At 40.0% G+C, this 16,189-nt stretch overlaps 1 protein-coding gene across 5 annotated transcripts in view; it reads right to left on the bottom strand.

The window, feature by feature from the left end:
* Nucleotides 1-1,620: 1,620 nt before the first annotated feature.
* LOC121863309 (protein singed-like) overlaps nucleotides 1,621-16,189 on the bottom strand; it is a 59,991-nt gene continuing 45,422 nt past the window's right edge. For all 5 annotated transcript variants that reach the window (XM_042361940.1, XM_042361956.1, XM_042361963.1 and 2 more), the window contains exons 7-10: nucleotides 11,725-11,881; nucleotides 6,586-6,750; nucleotides 4,399-4,535; nucleotides 1,621-3,858 (exon numbers count right to left, since the gene is read on the bottom strand). In XM_042361940.1, coding sequence (XP_042217874.1) covers nucleotides 3,656-3,858; nucleotides 4,399-4,535; nucleotides 6,586-6,750; nucleotides 11,725-11,881 — 662 coding nt within the window. In that variant the 3' untranslated portion in view covers nucleotides 1,621-3,655. The remainder of the gene's footprint in view (nucleotides 3,859-4,398; nucleotides 4,536-6,585; nucleotides 6,751-11,724; nucleotides 11,882-16,189) is intronic.

Genomic DNA, 16,189 nt, shown 5'->3' with positions numbered 1-16,189 from the left:
AGGACTAAAGTGAAGAATGACAAGATACAAGGGTGGCGGCTCAAACTCACTTGTTTTAGTTATTCCATTTGGTATTGGCCAGGTAGAGACGACGTTGCTCCTGACACTTTCACCCGAGCGTTCTGCGAAGCCATCTCGTCGTCAAACCTAATTGTCATCCATGAAGAGCTCTGCCACCCTGTGGTTGTCAGAATGCTTCATTTTGTCCGGACAAAGAACCTCCCATTTTCTACGGAGGATGTGAAAAAGGTCTGTTCAACTTATCGTATATGTGCTGAAATCAAGCCAACATTTCATAGGGCTACTGAAAATACCCATATCAAAGCTACTCAACCAATGGCTAGAATGAGCATTGACTTCAAAGGTCCTCTTCCATCACGCACGAGAAACTCGTATCTCTTCACTGCTGTGGATGAATATTCCAGATTTCCCTTTGCTGTTCCATGTGCTGACATGACATCCTCAACTGTCATCAGATGTCTGGACACCATCTTCTCGCTTTGTGGTATGGGGAGTTTTGTCCACTCTGATCGAGGAAGTGCATTTATTTCTTGTGAAGTGAAAACTCATCTCGCTAGTCGTGGAGTGGCGTCCAGCAAAACTACACCTTACCACCCAACAGGAAACAGTCAAATAGAACGGTACAATGGCATAATCTGGAAGTCCATATGTTTAGCTGCCAAATCTCGAGATGTTCCGGATACTGAACGGGAGGCTCTCCTACCTGAAGCACTTCACTTCATTAGATCATTGCTCTCAACAGCCATCAACGCGACTCCACATGATAGGTTTTTAAATTTTCTGAGATGATCTTGTCAGGGTACATCCCTGCCAACATGGCTAACGACTCCAGGTCCTGTCTTCTTACGCTGATTCGTCCGCTCAAGCAAGGTGACCCTCTCGTTGATGAGGTGGAGCTCCTCGAGGCTAACCCAACGTATGCACACATCAAGTATCCAGATGGATGTGAATCTTCAATTTCCCTCCGTGATCTTGCTCCATGCCCTAATGGAACCTCATCCTCAGACATCTCTGCCGGATCAACCTCACCTTCAGTGGAGCCAGAAATGTTGGATAATGGTGAGGGAGTTGCTGCAGAAGGAGATAGCAGGACGACATTGCTGAATCCTAGTATCATGCAGAAGTTCTCTTCGTCGTTCTGCTCGGCAGTGAAGAGAACCCCCAGCAATACGGCTATGATGTTTGATTGATTATGTTGGCTGGGGTGAATGTCATATTATGGAATAAATTATGTTTGTGTTTACCTTTACATTAAATGTTTTGTTCTAATTGGGTTTTGTTTTGTTCTGTTGCAGATGTATATGGATTTACGAGTTGAATAAAGCCTTGATTACTGAAGCTATTTGATATCATACGGCAAGCCTCATCCACTCTTATACTATTGTACTGTGTGGCCAGTCGACTATTACACAACTACATGCCATCTCAATCCTCCAATACTTTTTAATTTCAAATTAAATTAAAACCAGATCTCTCAAAGTCAGGATGCACAGTTTGGTTTCCATTTGTATCTAATAAACCTTATAATAGTAAACTAATAAATATTTAGTTTAGTTCACTGCGCTTCATAAATATTCAGAAAAATTTAAAAGACAGACCAATATTCTGCTTAATTTTATTAAGAAGCGGTTTATAAGGATATGTAATACAATACTGCAATAAATAAATTGTTTGCCCTAAACTCTAAAGCGCATCATACAAAGGACTAGCAAACAAGATAAAACGTGTTCACTACGACAGACAAGAACATTAAAAGGAACAGAGGCATTAGCAACCAGCTGTGCAAACATATGCACTTCAATAATTAAAATGCCCTACGTTTACCTTTCATTGGTTTATATATTACAAGAGGATTGCTACTGCCAGCTAGTTACCTAATAAATTGTCATTGGCATTGGTTCAAATAAGAAGTGACTTTAAAGTAGGAGTTTCATTCACAGCTTTAACCAAAGTCACAACATACAATGAACATGAAAGGTATTTTAGGATAGTTTATTAATTTAAATTAAGATATTGTACTTATCCAACTAGTTCTTACATTATTGTTTATTTGAATTTATCATTTTCATGAGAATGATGCAGGAGGGCATAGACAGGCTGGCATAGGTGGGCACAGCTGGGGCTTCCACAGGAAGGCTGTCCTTGGCCGGGCTCTCCTTCCATAAATGCATTGGCTGGTTACCGCTGCCTGAAACTGCGGGTATAACACCAAGAGAGAGGAGGCTGCTGGTATAATATTCAGAGTGTAATCTGCAAGATGTAACAGGTACAATGGCATGAAGTCTTTCATATTTTGTTTCTTTCAGCAAGTTAAAAATGCAGTACAATTTGAGAGCATTAAAGTTAACTTTACTAGTTCAGTTTAAAAGTGCTCATGCATCAATGAACAATTACTCTTGAGATTCTTCAGCAAATATAACATCAATATTTATGATTGTAACAGTTGCAGAAGGTTAGAAAGTAGCAGGTGATAATGTATCTGTGGGCCAATCTATGTGAAAACTTGGACAAAATTTATCATGTGTTACCAGCACAAGATACAGGTGTAAGATACAATGCAAACAAGGAATACATACATGACTGGTGTCACAGCCCTTACTGTGCAATATATGGTTTATAAATAGGATGCAAACCAATCCATGATCCACCACTACTGTCTACTTCTGATATGAGAAATAGGCCACCAGCAGCCAATGACCAAGCAAGCGACTTTTCCAAGTTGCTAACTGGGCTAACTTGTGCATAATGCTGAAGTGAAACTATCACAAAATTATTTATAAAATAATAAAATTTGCGCTAATATTCATGTCACCCACCTATGTTCCTGTAATTTATCTTACTCACATTTTTTCTGAACTCAAGAGGGATGACAATCACTAGTAGAAATGGTAAAAAAGTACAATTAAGTATAAGTTATTTGACTTAGCCTAAAGACAATGTGGAAGCAATATTAATGATGATATCTACATATAACATCATTTTATCAGCTGAATTAATTGTACAAAGACGGAGACAGAAGAAAAAACTTTGGTTGTGTGCAGTCATCTGCAAACTACAGTTTCTCAACATACATCTGCAATCAAATCACTGTGACAAAGGCAGTATAAAAGGCTTTTACCTTTGATATAAATTTAAGCCGTAATCTTGCTTTGAAGATTTCCCAGTACAGTATAATAGTAGTGCATATTATTAAACACTCAGATTATGACAACACTAAATATGATCTACCATCTGACTGTCTTTATTGAATACTTATACCCAACATTAATTGATCATAAACCTAGCACAGTATACAGAATATAAAAGTTTTCACGGAAAATTAATTTGTATTTCTCTTTATACCATGAACTCGCTAACTGGGTAGGCCAAAGAGCAACACTCATACACACATCACAATTAATTTAAAAAATCCTCGTTACTAACTAGTGAGCGTTAACATTCAGGACTTTACATAATGTACTTGGATGGGATATATCCAATCTGACTCTTATTTCATCTTTATCCTACAACCTTACTCTTATAATTCAATTTGCTGCTTATTACTGGTTTACAATTTACACTATCAAAGCACAGTAAGACAAAGATGGGATTTTTACCCCAACTTCCCTACTTTTTAAGATACAGAAGTCACACTTTAAAATTCCCACAATGTGGCACGTGAAGGATCTGTGTCACCAAGTTTAAAGCCTCCATTCTTCTCTGTGACAATATACTGTCCTGAAGAATTCTTCAAGCACATTCGGGTGGCCTCGCGAAGTTCAATGAAAAAGCCTTCAGGTACTTCTGAATCAGCCATGATGCCATCACCACATGCATGCCAGTAACCACCTTGCTGACCTAAAATGAATAACAAATACAAATTGCAGAACAAAAATAATTTAATCACAAGTAAATTGTGGTTATAAACCACCATCATAGGATGAAAAAATGGCCACTGTTACAAAGATGATACAGTATACTATACTGTATAATATCTACTCATTTCTTAAACCAAACATTCATTATTGAAAATGTGATAAAACTCGTGAATTTTATGCTCTGGCTTAATTCTTGTGTTGAAAGAATTGACAATGAAATTTATTACATTTTAAAGAAACCAATCTTACTGCATACACAAAATAATGACAATATTTTATGGATATATTTATAAATACAGTACTCTTGCTAACATTTTTAATGCCCTAATATTCATAGGGTGGATCTTTCCTGCTCTAAAGGCTTATAACATTGAAGAGCTTGACTTAATACGTTCCAGGTTTGACCTAACCTAGTAAACAAACCTAACCGACAGGAAGCACAAACCTGTGTCATGTGGCTTAGAACACCGATGGGTTTTTACTACACTATTCATATAAATAAAAACCACAAATAACATACCTCTAAAGAAGACTTGACCCTGGTTGCCCCTTTCAACTTTGATGGTTTCATAGTTTGCCTTGTTACATTCCATCTTAAGACTGCTAGAAGTTTTGTAGCCAACAAAACCCTGTTCACACTTAAGCACCAGCACTGGCCTAGAAGACAAATATTTATTACAGATTACTGTTCATTTTGCTAATAAAGAACATATAAATGCATGAAGGAGTGAGAACAAGTTCTGTACTGATAAAATCATACCAGTGAGCCAGCCAAACTCCTATTTAGCCATTTAGACATTGTTATACAGTACAAGTATCTGATCTTTGACACAATTATTACAAAATCTTTAAAACACATAGGTATTTGATGTTTGGCACTTTCTTTAGCATCAATACACTACCTACATAATTTCTCTAAAATAACTTCATAGTCACAAGAGTTATGCTATAGACCAGGTATGGCCAACCCGCTGCCCGAACCATGTGTTTGTGTGGCCCATGGAATGATTGAGAAATTCGATTTAGTGTGGCCCACAGTTCAGGTAGATGCAGCCAGTTTATGGCAAATAAAGCAAAATTTATTAAAAGATTAATCTTCACACACCGTTCGTTATGGTTTCATTACCTAAGAGTAAGTAACTACGAAAATGTAAGTGAAACAAGTATAAATAGTCAACAATATAAACAATTTAACTTGTGTGAGTTTACAGGCCAAGTTCAGCGTGGTTTGTTTGATGGATTAGCTGCTATGTGGCAGTGGGTCACTTAGGAATCAACTAATGTTGGGCAAGACCAAGTAGGATCATGGGCAATGGTCACACAGGTCAAAGGTAAAGGCCTCCTCCTTGTTGACACTCTATAGAACCTCTTCCTTTATGTCTGGCTGTCCAGGGGAGTCATGGGGGTTTGGCCCCCATTTTTATCAGGAAATTCAATACCTTTCTTTAATGCAGTTTTGTACCAAGCCATTTTTGTATTGTAAAAAGTAATTACTATTGGCCTCAAAATATCTCCTAATATCAAGTGCACAAGGCTTCAAAATGGCCTTGATATTGGTCAGTTTTAAAAAAAATTCTGGGGGGGGGGGCTTACAGTAGTAATCCCCCCACCACCCAAAAAAAAAAAACCTCCCCAGCTGTGTGTTCACTTTGCTCACAATGTTCCCCACACAATTTCTTGGACCCCCTATTAATATTCTTGGATGTGCCTTTAGGTTGTTTCATTGTAGTTTCTCATGCACCAACATTAACATTGACATTATTCTGGTGGGTGTCTTTTACAAATAATAAAAACGCTCTAACTGTAGGAAAAATCAACGTATTCACAGATTACGTCACTCATCTTTTGTGAAATGCCAAGAAACCTTCACATTTTACTTAAAAAATAATGATAGATTTATTTCATAAATGGGAAAATGACAGATTGGAAACTGAAAATATCGTAAGGTGGACGTGAGGATAAACTGATTCACTTTCCATGCTAATATAATATTAACATTACTTTTGGGTGAGGTAGGATATAAATTTTGGTGGGTTGGCAAATACATAATAAATTTACAACCAGCATACAAAAACTCGTGTATGTTTTCTTTACTTTCACTGTTGCAATCCTTTTCTCATAATTATGCCAAAATTAGGAGCACCACAGGTTCTACCTACCATCATTTACTGATTACTGTAACTGGTGTATTCTGCTTTGTGTTCCTCTTCCACAACATGGCCCCAAAATTTCCATCTGGATACCTCCCTGTTGCTTCACACAGCCCAGCATCTCCCATTAGCAGCAGGTCCACCTAAATTCTTGGTCCATCCCCAGTAATTTAATCATGTATGCACTTTACTAGTTCTTGGGTGTCCATCCCCCTTCTATTGACTACCTCAAATCACCCAATCCTTTCAATTGGCCTTTCCCTCTCCTCCCATCCATTTCTATATAATACTCCTTTCACTTCCATGTTTCTTTAATTACTATTCTTTTAGTGTATAGAACAAGGTTCACCAAGCTTGTAAATAAATACTTGGCCATGTTTTATATTCTTTTAAAGCCACATTCAACTCCTCCAGTTCCTCTTACTTTCAAACAATTGTTACGAAAATAATACAATTTTGTGAATAGTACTGTACAGTATACAGTTTAAACTTGTCAATTCTTTTTAAACAAACCTCATCAATAAATAGATGTAGAAATGAAAACTTTCTTAACCTACCTGTTTATCAAATAGAAGTAAAAACGAGCACTTTCTTCATCTGGTGAATCCGCATTAGCAAAAAGGTGACCAGATTTCTTGGTAGCAATATACTTGCCATTGTTAGCCTGAAAAGCAACTGACCCATCTGGTTGCCACTGGAAGTTGAAGAGTGCATTGGATGTTCTGGAAAAAAAAAAAATAGAGCATCAAACACAGTTACTTTCCAAATACAGAACAAGAAGACAGACCAGGAGATGTTCATAAGCTGTGTTAGTACAGGCTGATCAAAGTTCTCTCCATCAATAAGTGACCCAGTCAAAATCACTATTCCTGGACCTGGCAGAAGTCAACACTGATACTGTATAATTTTGTTAAGTTATGTACAGTAGCAAAAACAACTATCGGTGCAGGTGGGGGTCGCTATGCTCCGAAATTTTACGCGTGATTCGTGACAGCCCTCAAATACCAAAATTTATCGTCCACGATCTCATTGTTTCCCACAAAGTATGCACAGATAGTCGTTTTAGCTATTGTACATACAGTACAGTGGTCCCTCGGTTAACGAGCACAATCCATTCAAGCAGGTTGCTCGTTAACCGAAACCATTGTTTTAATGGGTTTTTGGGTAATTGGTTCCAGCTCACAGAAAATTGCCTAAATTCAACGAAAAATTTAGAAATGGACACTTACCTTGAGGTGTGTATGTAGAAGGCACCTGGATGATGATGCTGATGTGAATTTGAAGTGGGAGGTGGAGGAGGAGAAGGGAGAAGAGAAGGAAGTGGAGGTGGAGGAGAAGCATTTTACTGCTTCTTGGAAGGTGAGTCACCTTCCATGAAAATGTCAGGAACTTCTGGACTGACAGATTCTCCACCATGAACATCCTCTCTCCTTCTTGAAGTGGAAGACAGAGGGATAGCATCATGTTCCCTCTGCCTTTTACTGAAGAAAGTGTCAATTGTGGTCTGTGGGGCATCTCTCCTCCTCACCATTAACTTATGTTTAAAGAAGGAGACCATTGAGTCCTCAACATGACAAAGTTAGTTCATTTTTTTCCACATCTGGGTGTTTTGAAGCCAGTTCCCTGAACTTCTCCCAGTGGTAAATCACATCTTTCAACTCTTTAGTTGACATATGGTCATTACTTTCAATTTCCTCCTCACCACTATCAGCCTCTACCTGTAACATCTCACCCAGTTGCTTCAATTCATCAGGAGTAAGTTCCTCCTCATGAGACATCACAAGCTCTTCGACATCCTCCTCTTCCACTTCAAGGCCCAATGATTGACCAATGGACACAATCTCCTGGTCCAACTCTGTGTCATCCTCAAATCCCTCAAAATCATGGACTACTGATGGCCACAGTGCTTTCCATGAAGAATTGAGGGATCTAGTGGAGACTTCTTGCCATGATGACACAATCAATTGTACAGCCTCCAGGATGTTGAATTGTCTTCCAGAACTGTTTCAGTGTTAGTTCAGGATCATTGGAAGTTGCCTGATCACACCACCTAAACATTTTCTTCATGTACAACTTCTTGAAGTTGCTGATCACATTATGGTCCATTGGCTGTATGATTGATGTAGTGTTGGGAGGCAAAAACAACACTTTCACAAAGTCAAATTGATACTCCAAATTTCTGGCAAGTTCAGGGTCATGACCAGGAGCATTATCCATGAGGAGAAGAGCCTTTAAAGGGAGCTTATTGGTGGTTAGGTAGCTCTTGACAGAAGGGCAAAGCACATCAACAGCCCATTCATTAAAGAGCTGTCTTGTCACCCATGCCTTACGGTTGGACTTCCAATAAACTCCAAGCTTTGTTCTTACCACTTTCTGTTGCTTGAACACCCTGGGGTTTTCAGAGTGGTAGACAAGCATAGGCTTCAGTCGGAAATCCCCTGAAGCATTGGAACCAAGCAATAGAGTGAGACGGTCTTTCATGGGTTTATGCCCAGGTAAAGAGGCTTCATCTCTGGTGATGAATGTTCTTTTGGGCATCTATTTCCATTACAGCCCAGTTTCGTCCACATTGAACACTTGCTGTGGAAGATAATTTTCTTCTTCCATCAGCTCTTTAAATTCCACTAAAAACTGTGCTGCCCCTTCCTTATCAGCACTAGCAGCTTCACCATGCCGAACAACACTGAAAATGTCACTTCTTTTCTTAAATTTTTCGAACCAGCCTTTACTGGCCCGAAAATCTTCAAATTCTGTGCCAGGAGAACCAGGTTGATCTGTCTTTAAATGTTCGTAAATCTCCCTGGCTCTTTCACAAATGAATTCAGTAGAAACTGAATCACCTTTCATCTGTTTTTCCCTAATCCAGATGAGAAGTAACCTCTCGGTTTCTGCAATTAGGGATATACTTTTAAACACCCTGGTAGATTTGACTCACTTTCACTTTAAATTTGTCTTTCTGTGCAAGAATTGTCGATACAGTTGATGTCGACATGCCATATTCTTTGCATAGTGCATTTGTTCATGTTTTTTTATAATTTCCTGCTTGGTTTGGATTGAAATTGCTTTTCTTGATCTCTTAGGCCCAATGCTGGATTCAAACAATGTCAACAAGTGTTTTTTAAAGTTAAACTTGCTGTAAATAAAGAATATTTTCTTCAAAATAACACTGCACTGCGCTATATATTGTCAATATGTAAAATAAATTTCAAAATGACCAATATTTGCTTGGAAACACAGAAAAAAAGCATTTAGTTGAAGAAAGTCTCAAGCAAGGTGTTACCTCCACTGAAAACAGAGAGAGACTAACGCTTGTTTCCTGTGTTAAGAGGCTGGATGGCGCGCATAAAACTAGTCACTTTACCTTCAATTATGTTCAATAATTGTTAAAATGACTAAAAAATTTAATATTAAACTTTTAAAATTATTGAATAGTATAAACTTCTTGATATTTACTAAAATATTAAGGAATTTAAGCCCTAGAACCGATTACTGTATTGGCAGACTAATACTACAGCTGGTTGACCGCCAAGTGCAAGCGAAAACCTGTTGAGGTAGGCTCGTAAGAAACTCGTTAACCAAAGTTAAGAATCTTATGGAAGGTAACTCGTTAACCGAAGTTAAGAATCTTATGGGAGGTAACTCGTTAACCGAAGTTAAGAATCTTATGGGAGGTAACTCGTTAATTGAAGTTAAGAATCTTATGGGAGGTAACTCGTTAACCGAAATCTCGTTAACCGAGGCGCTCGTTAACCGAGGGATCACTGTATTCACAAACCAATCTGTGTTATTTGTCTCTGTCAAAAGAATACAAAGTATTAAAATGTCTAAAGAAAATCCTTAGGAACAAATAATAAAATCAAAGAGGAAACCTAGATATGCCAAACAAGAACTCTCAGACTTTTATCTTTATTTCCTGCATTTGTGTGGCATGGATCAGGAGTCAATGAAACCCCGAGAGCAGCAGCCCAAGAAGACCTCCCAGTTCCCACCCGCTGTATAACATGACACGCAGTTGGCCGAACTCACTAGCCACAGCTCTGAGCGAGGGCAGCGCGCACACCACATCACCGCCCGCCAAATTCAAAACAGCTCTGCCATTCCTGTCCCATTTCCGGGATATCAACAAAACTTACAGGGTATTTCCCTATATGTAATCATCAGCTACACGAAGCAGCAGTTAACAGGACGTCAGTTTTTGGGGGTATACAGGTGAACCCCGATAACCCATGTCCTGTTGGCCGCCAATTTGCATTACAGACAATTACATATAGGGAAAATACCCCCTTATTTCGTTGATACCTTGGAGATCTTATGATCGACAGCTGGCGTGGTACACATTCTTGCCACCAGAGGGCAATCTTTGCTCGTTTATAGTTACAGTGTCTGATTTCATGCTTTTTCGTGTTTTCCAACTTAGTGTGTTAATCATACCTAAACACCTCCGTGCTCGTTCCTTTGGTGCTGAGCAACTTGATGTGAAATAATAAGGTGTAATAAGGCATAATAAGGTGTAATAAAAGTGGTGATGGACCAACAGTGGTAGACTTGAACTTGCTACCCTAGACTGTCCCTGCCATCCTCAACACAGGTAAATAACAGTCAATTTATGCTTTTCATTGCTTATTATGCTTGCTTTCTATGTCTGCTTTATTTTGTTGCTTGACTACTTGACTGTGTGCAGTACAGATATACTGTATATCAAGGGTAAATGGGAGTTTTTTGAGGTTAGCCAGTCCCTAACCCCCTGAATTTGCTATGTTCTTATGGGGTTAATTGCTTTGATAACTATCGATTCACTAATTAATGACTTTTCTCGGTCCCTATGTGTCAGTTGTCGGGGTATGCATGTACTGTACTTGTACTATAGACAATTTCCAGCAAACAAACAATATGTAAGTGAATTAAAGGAATCATAGTTGAATTATTTTACAAGTGGACTCTCAAAAGATGTTTGCAAATGAATAGTTGCTATAGATAGATGTCGCCCACCTCTATCAGTTTTCCTCAAGGCATTTTTATTGCAAATTACATGTAAGCAAGGTACAGTATTTGACATTTTTTATATTGGGTTTAGGCAAGGCGCGCATGACATCCTACCCGTTTTATTGAGCCAATGAACGGTCTTGATTCTTAGCTTTTGGGAATATTTCATGCATTTAAGGGTATAGTCGGCAGTAATGGCTAAATTTGAATCAATCAAAATGGCTCCTGTGTGCGACAGGTGCGATCTACATCAATAGGCCGCGATCATGAGGTTTTACAATAATAATTCAAAATTGGTGGCATTTCTATGATCCCTTGGTGTTTTGCCTAGCGAGTGCCAATAAATCAGAGGAGTGTGTATGCTTGTGGACGATGACCCAGATGACCGTCAAGCAACTTGGTCTCCCGACAACCCTAAACCTGGCCATTTTTCTCATTCCAATTAAAGTAAGAAAACCAAGGGCACTAGGTTAGGTTTAGTTAGGTTTTCAGAGACAACTTAGATCACTCGTCGTCCACCCCCCCCCCCCAATTAAATATAAAAATAAAAATCACGCCGATAGCCTAAGACTGTTAGGGGGGCGGGGGTGCAATAACTCCAAAATGGCTCATTTTTGTTAGAAATCACAGTAAAAATTGTTCGAAACATGAAAACACACCGGTAAACATTATTTCAACCTTAAAATTGCTGATGCTAAAGTTATAACACTTACGGTTTAGAAGCATTTGCCTGAATACCGCCACCAGCTTCAAGTGTCCAGTACTTGTCCTGCATAGTTCGGACATACCACCGTTTTGTGGCTCCATCATACTCCAGCTGGAACTTCTCATGGTCTGAGATCTCCTCTTGGTTGGCAGTTACATCCACACCTGAGGATAAGATTATCAACATTAATAAAGGAGAATCCTTGAAATATCTGACTGCAGTATGTACAGTACCCCATCACTAAACAGGGATCCCATCAGCCAGAGCCTATATGGAGCAGTGTGGCCTGCACTACACTTTCTCTTCCCCAATTGTAAGTATTATTATTAAGTAGGTAGTGGACAGCTAACCACTGTAAAAGGTACCATTTTACAACTGCACGGACTGTAGTTATCTCGGCTGTAAACAAATGATATTTACGTGCAAGAGTCGAGAGATGTCTTCCTCTCCTAGGCACATGAACACTGCAAGTTGGGACATCAGCTGTCTGTTACTGTCAAATCACTCTGTTGTTGTAAATATTGGCCGAGAATGGATGGCGCATAAACTATTCTAGTTGTATTACTTGCTGAAATAGTGTGAAAACTAAAACCGACGAAATATTTTGTTCCTACTGCCCTAATCAGCATTCGGACCTGACACAGGTCACTTAGCGAGCTTTTAACAAGGGGAGGGGGAAGTGTACCTAAATAAATACCAAAGAATCCAATGTGAGAGTACAGCCTGGTTCATGGTCATGGGTAACATGTCACCAAGTAACAACAGGTCTTTTGCCTCGACGTGCTTGGGAGGACCGACTTGATCAAGTTCACGTATATTACATTTATTACCCAGTTACAGCAGTTAAGGTTCTCTAATGGTAAATCTGTACCAAAAAATTTCAAAATAAGATTTATTTACTTAGCACTTGTACAGAGTAACTGGAATCCAGATATAAAATTTTGGTTTCCTCATCCAATGCCGGTCACAGTGTACAGCAAATCCTCACAACCACCAAAGTCAAGCCTCTAAAACACAACTACTCAAGTTGTTATTCATTAACTTTGATGGTAAATGATTCATACCCTAGAGTAGAATACACCCATCTGCTGCAACCAGACCACCACAAAGAAACCTTGCATTACCTGGACCCAGCCGCCCTAAGCCAAAGAAGATACGACGTGCCCTAAGCTATGAAATTAAATACAAGATCATCCAAGAGTTGGAGAAAGGAACAAGACAGGTTGACTTGGCGCGCCAGCATGGTGTGAATGAATCTACGATCCGGACAATCAAGAAGGATGCAGCCAAGATAAAAGAACACATGAACATCACAAAGTCCACAGGTGCTTCTATGATCAAGTATTGCCACAACAAGGTGCTTCTCAAGACGGAGAAATTACTTGTGAGCTACTTGATTCGCCAGGCAAGACGGAACATGGCGGTGTAAACGCGCTCAGTTAAGGAGTACACACGTGAACTGTACGCAGCAGTGTCACGTAAGATGGGAATTGCAGAGCCCAAACCCTTCAATGCATCTTCTGGGTGGTTGCAGAGGTTTAAGAAGAGGAACAAGATCACCAACATTAACATTGGTGGTGAAGAAGCTAGTACCGACCGTGTTGCGGCTAGGGAGTTTCCTCTGTTTTTACCCGAGATTATGGAGGAAGGACAGTACACCGACGACCAGGTATTCAACATGGACGAATCTGGTCTTTTTTGGAAAAAGCTACCTTCCAAGACCATTCGTTGTCAAGACTGTTAGCAAGTGTCGGGGCCGGAAGTTGCAGAAGGAGCGCATCACCGTCCTGTTTACCACCAATGCCTCCGGTACCTGTAAGCTCAAGTTATCGGTGATCCACACAGCACGCAAACCTACAAGAACATGACCAAGCTAAATGTCCACTGGCTGACCGCACGTAAGGCGTGGATGTTCTCTACTCTGTCCCTCTCCTGGTTTGATGACTTTCGTTCCTGACGTGAAGAAATTTTGTGAGTAACAGTGTCCCTCTCCTGGTTTGATGACTGTTTCGTTCCTGACGAAGAAATTTTGTGAGCAACAGAATGTTACATTCAAGATATTGTTGCTGCTTGACAACGCACCAGGACGCTCGCCCCTACTGTTGGATCGTCACCCCAAAGTAAAAGTGGTCTTCCTTCCTCCCAACACATGATTAATCCAGCCCATGGACCAAGAATTAATCTGCAATCTGCAATGTGAAAGCTGCATTCTCTGCAAAGTTTAAGCTCCTGAACGACTATACCAACACCAAGGATGAGTTGCGTAACCTGAGTGACACCGATAGCAAGAGCGAAGAGGACGAGGAACAACAGTTGGCAGAGCAAGAAGTACTTGTGAAACACTTTTGGAGGAAATTCAACGTCAAGAAAGCTGTGGACTTCTTGGTGGAGGCATGGGATCAGCTGTCTGTAACAACGGTTCGTCACGCATGGAGACATGTGTTGCAAGGTATCCCAGGTGGGAGGCAGAGTCAATCTGTGACTGGTGAGGTTCAGACTGTTGCAGTAGCAGTGGACCTTGCCAGAGAAGCTGCGCAGAGTGTTACAGCTAAAGACTTCTCCGAGACCACCAACGACGACGACATTATGGAGGTGATAAGGGATCCTGATGTGACTGCCGACAAGATGTTAGAAGATGATGACGTCAGTGAAGAGGCAGGTGGTGCGTCATCCCAAGAAGAACGCAAGTTATCGCATGGTAATGTAAGGGGTGCCATCGAGTGTGTGTAGAGAAACTGAAGCTCCTCCTTTCCGACGACCCTGACGATAACCGGTATGAAGTCTTCACTACCCACCTGTTGCAGATTATGGACCCGTACATCAAGGTGTATCACGACAACATCAACACTAGCCGTCAACAAAGCATTACTGAGTTCTTCGCCCGCAACCCACCACAGCCAACCCAAGCCAGTGATAGTCAGAGAGACAGTGATGGTGACTTTGAGGGATTTGTCAGGGAGGCCCTGATAAGTGTGGATGACAGTGATGATGACTCACCTTTGGGCCAGTAGCCTGCCCTCTGCCTCGGAACCAGCCTCCATTCCCGTACGCCGACCCATCTCTTCAAACGTAAGTGTTAAACCTAACCTTGATTTTTTCTAACCTAACCTACAGTATATTATTCTCTTATTGATTGTTCTCTTCCATATTATGTGTGTGTGCATACCATCAAAAGTTAAGAGGTTATTTTTACTAAACGTACGTATTGTGTCGGGAAAAAGTGGAGTTTGGGGGACGGCCCAGTCTCTTATTTCAATTGATCCCATATGTTCTGTTGTTCACTTTACGCATTTCCTGTTTTACGCGGGCCTCCAGGGGTTCAATTAACCGCGTAAAGCAAGGTTTCACTGTATAAGATTGATGTCGCATCCACATCTGTGATGTCATATCTGACATCCGATCCATCCCTATACTGCACTGTATATTACAGTATACAATATTTGATTTTTTTTTTCCTATTACTGTATATCTCAAAATTTTTTAGGATCTTGTGTGATGCACAGCATTTTCTTTTAATAATAAAAAAACAAAACATTAATCTGATGTAATTAAACATTATGATTAAAAAAATAATTATATACTGTATATATATTCCAAATCAGAATGTAAAACTACATCAGATTAATGTGTTTTTAATTTAAAAAAGTAGCAGTGTGGATACAGAATGCTATATATACCAAGCCTTTGATAACCAAGGAGGCATCGTGGTCAGCAGTACACTCCACCACCTTCACTTCCCCGATTGTAAAGTAAGGTGTCAATTTGCAGCCGAGTGGACTGTGGGTGCCCCGGGAGTAAAAATGGGACTCATAGGCCGTCACAACCCTTACACAAAGGAGTTAGTTTAATTTTTTAGGCATTAGGGTATCTATTTTTTTTAGACATCTGATGCGTTTTATACAGATCCTGAACAATACTTTCCGCCATTTTTTCAGTAATGTTATTATGGATCAAAATGATTTCTGAAGACTTAAGATTGGCCAGAGAAGCCTCTAATACTCTTCATTAATGTTTCTTATAATATCCGAGCAGGATAAGACTCGTAGCAACGGATTTAAGTTGGATAAGTTCAGGTTTAGGAGGGAGATAGGAAGGAACTGGTTCACAAATAGGGTGGTGGATGAGTGGTACAAGCTTAGCAACTTTGTAGTAGTGCTGGAGACTTTTAAAAGGAGGCTAGATAGATTCATGGATGATAGAGAGTGGTAGTAACTCTCGACAGGAGCTGCCATGCACAGGCCAACTGGCCTATTGCAGACTCCTTATTTTCTCATGTTCATTAATGTGTCGGTGGGTATAAGAGGAAGGCGTCTCTCTCTGCCACCGTCTATGGCTCCTCCCTTAACAGTCTCCTAAGTTTGTGGGAGAGGCAGACTTAAGAAGGAGGGTCACACAGCTAGCTGCTCGCCCACAACTCCTAAAACTTTAACCAGCACCAGTGTGGCTCTGACCACCATGGGTATTTCATCAAC

This window comes from Homarus americanus, unplaced genomic scaffold (genome assembly GCF_018991925.1).
Source record: "Homarus americanus isolate GMGI-L3 unplaced genomic scaffold, GMGI_Hamer_2.0 scaffold40248, whole genome shotgun sequence".
Taxonomy (NCBI): domain Eukaryota; kingdom Metazoa; phylum Arthropoda; class Malacostraca; order Decapoda; family Nephropidae; genus Homarus; species Homarus americanus.
Note: the sequence above shows the minus strand (reverse complement) of the source record. Positions and strands in the feature narration are given on the sequence as shown.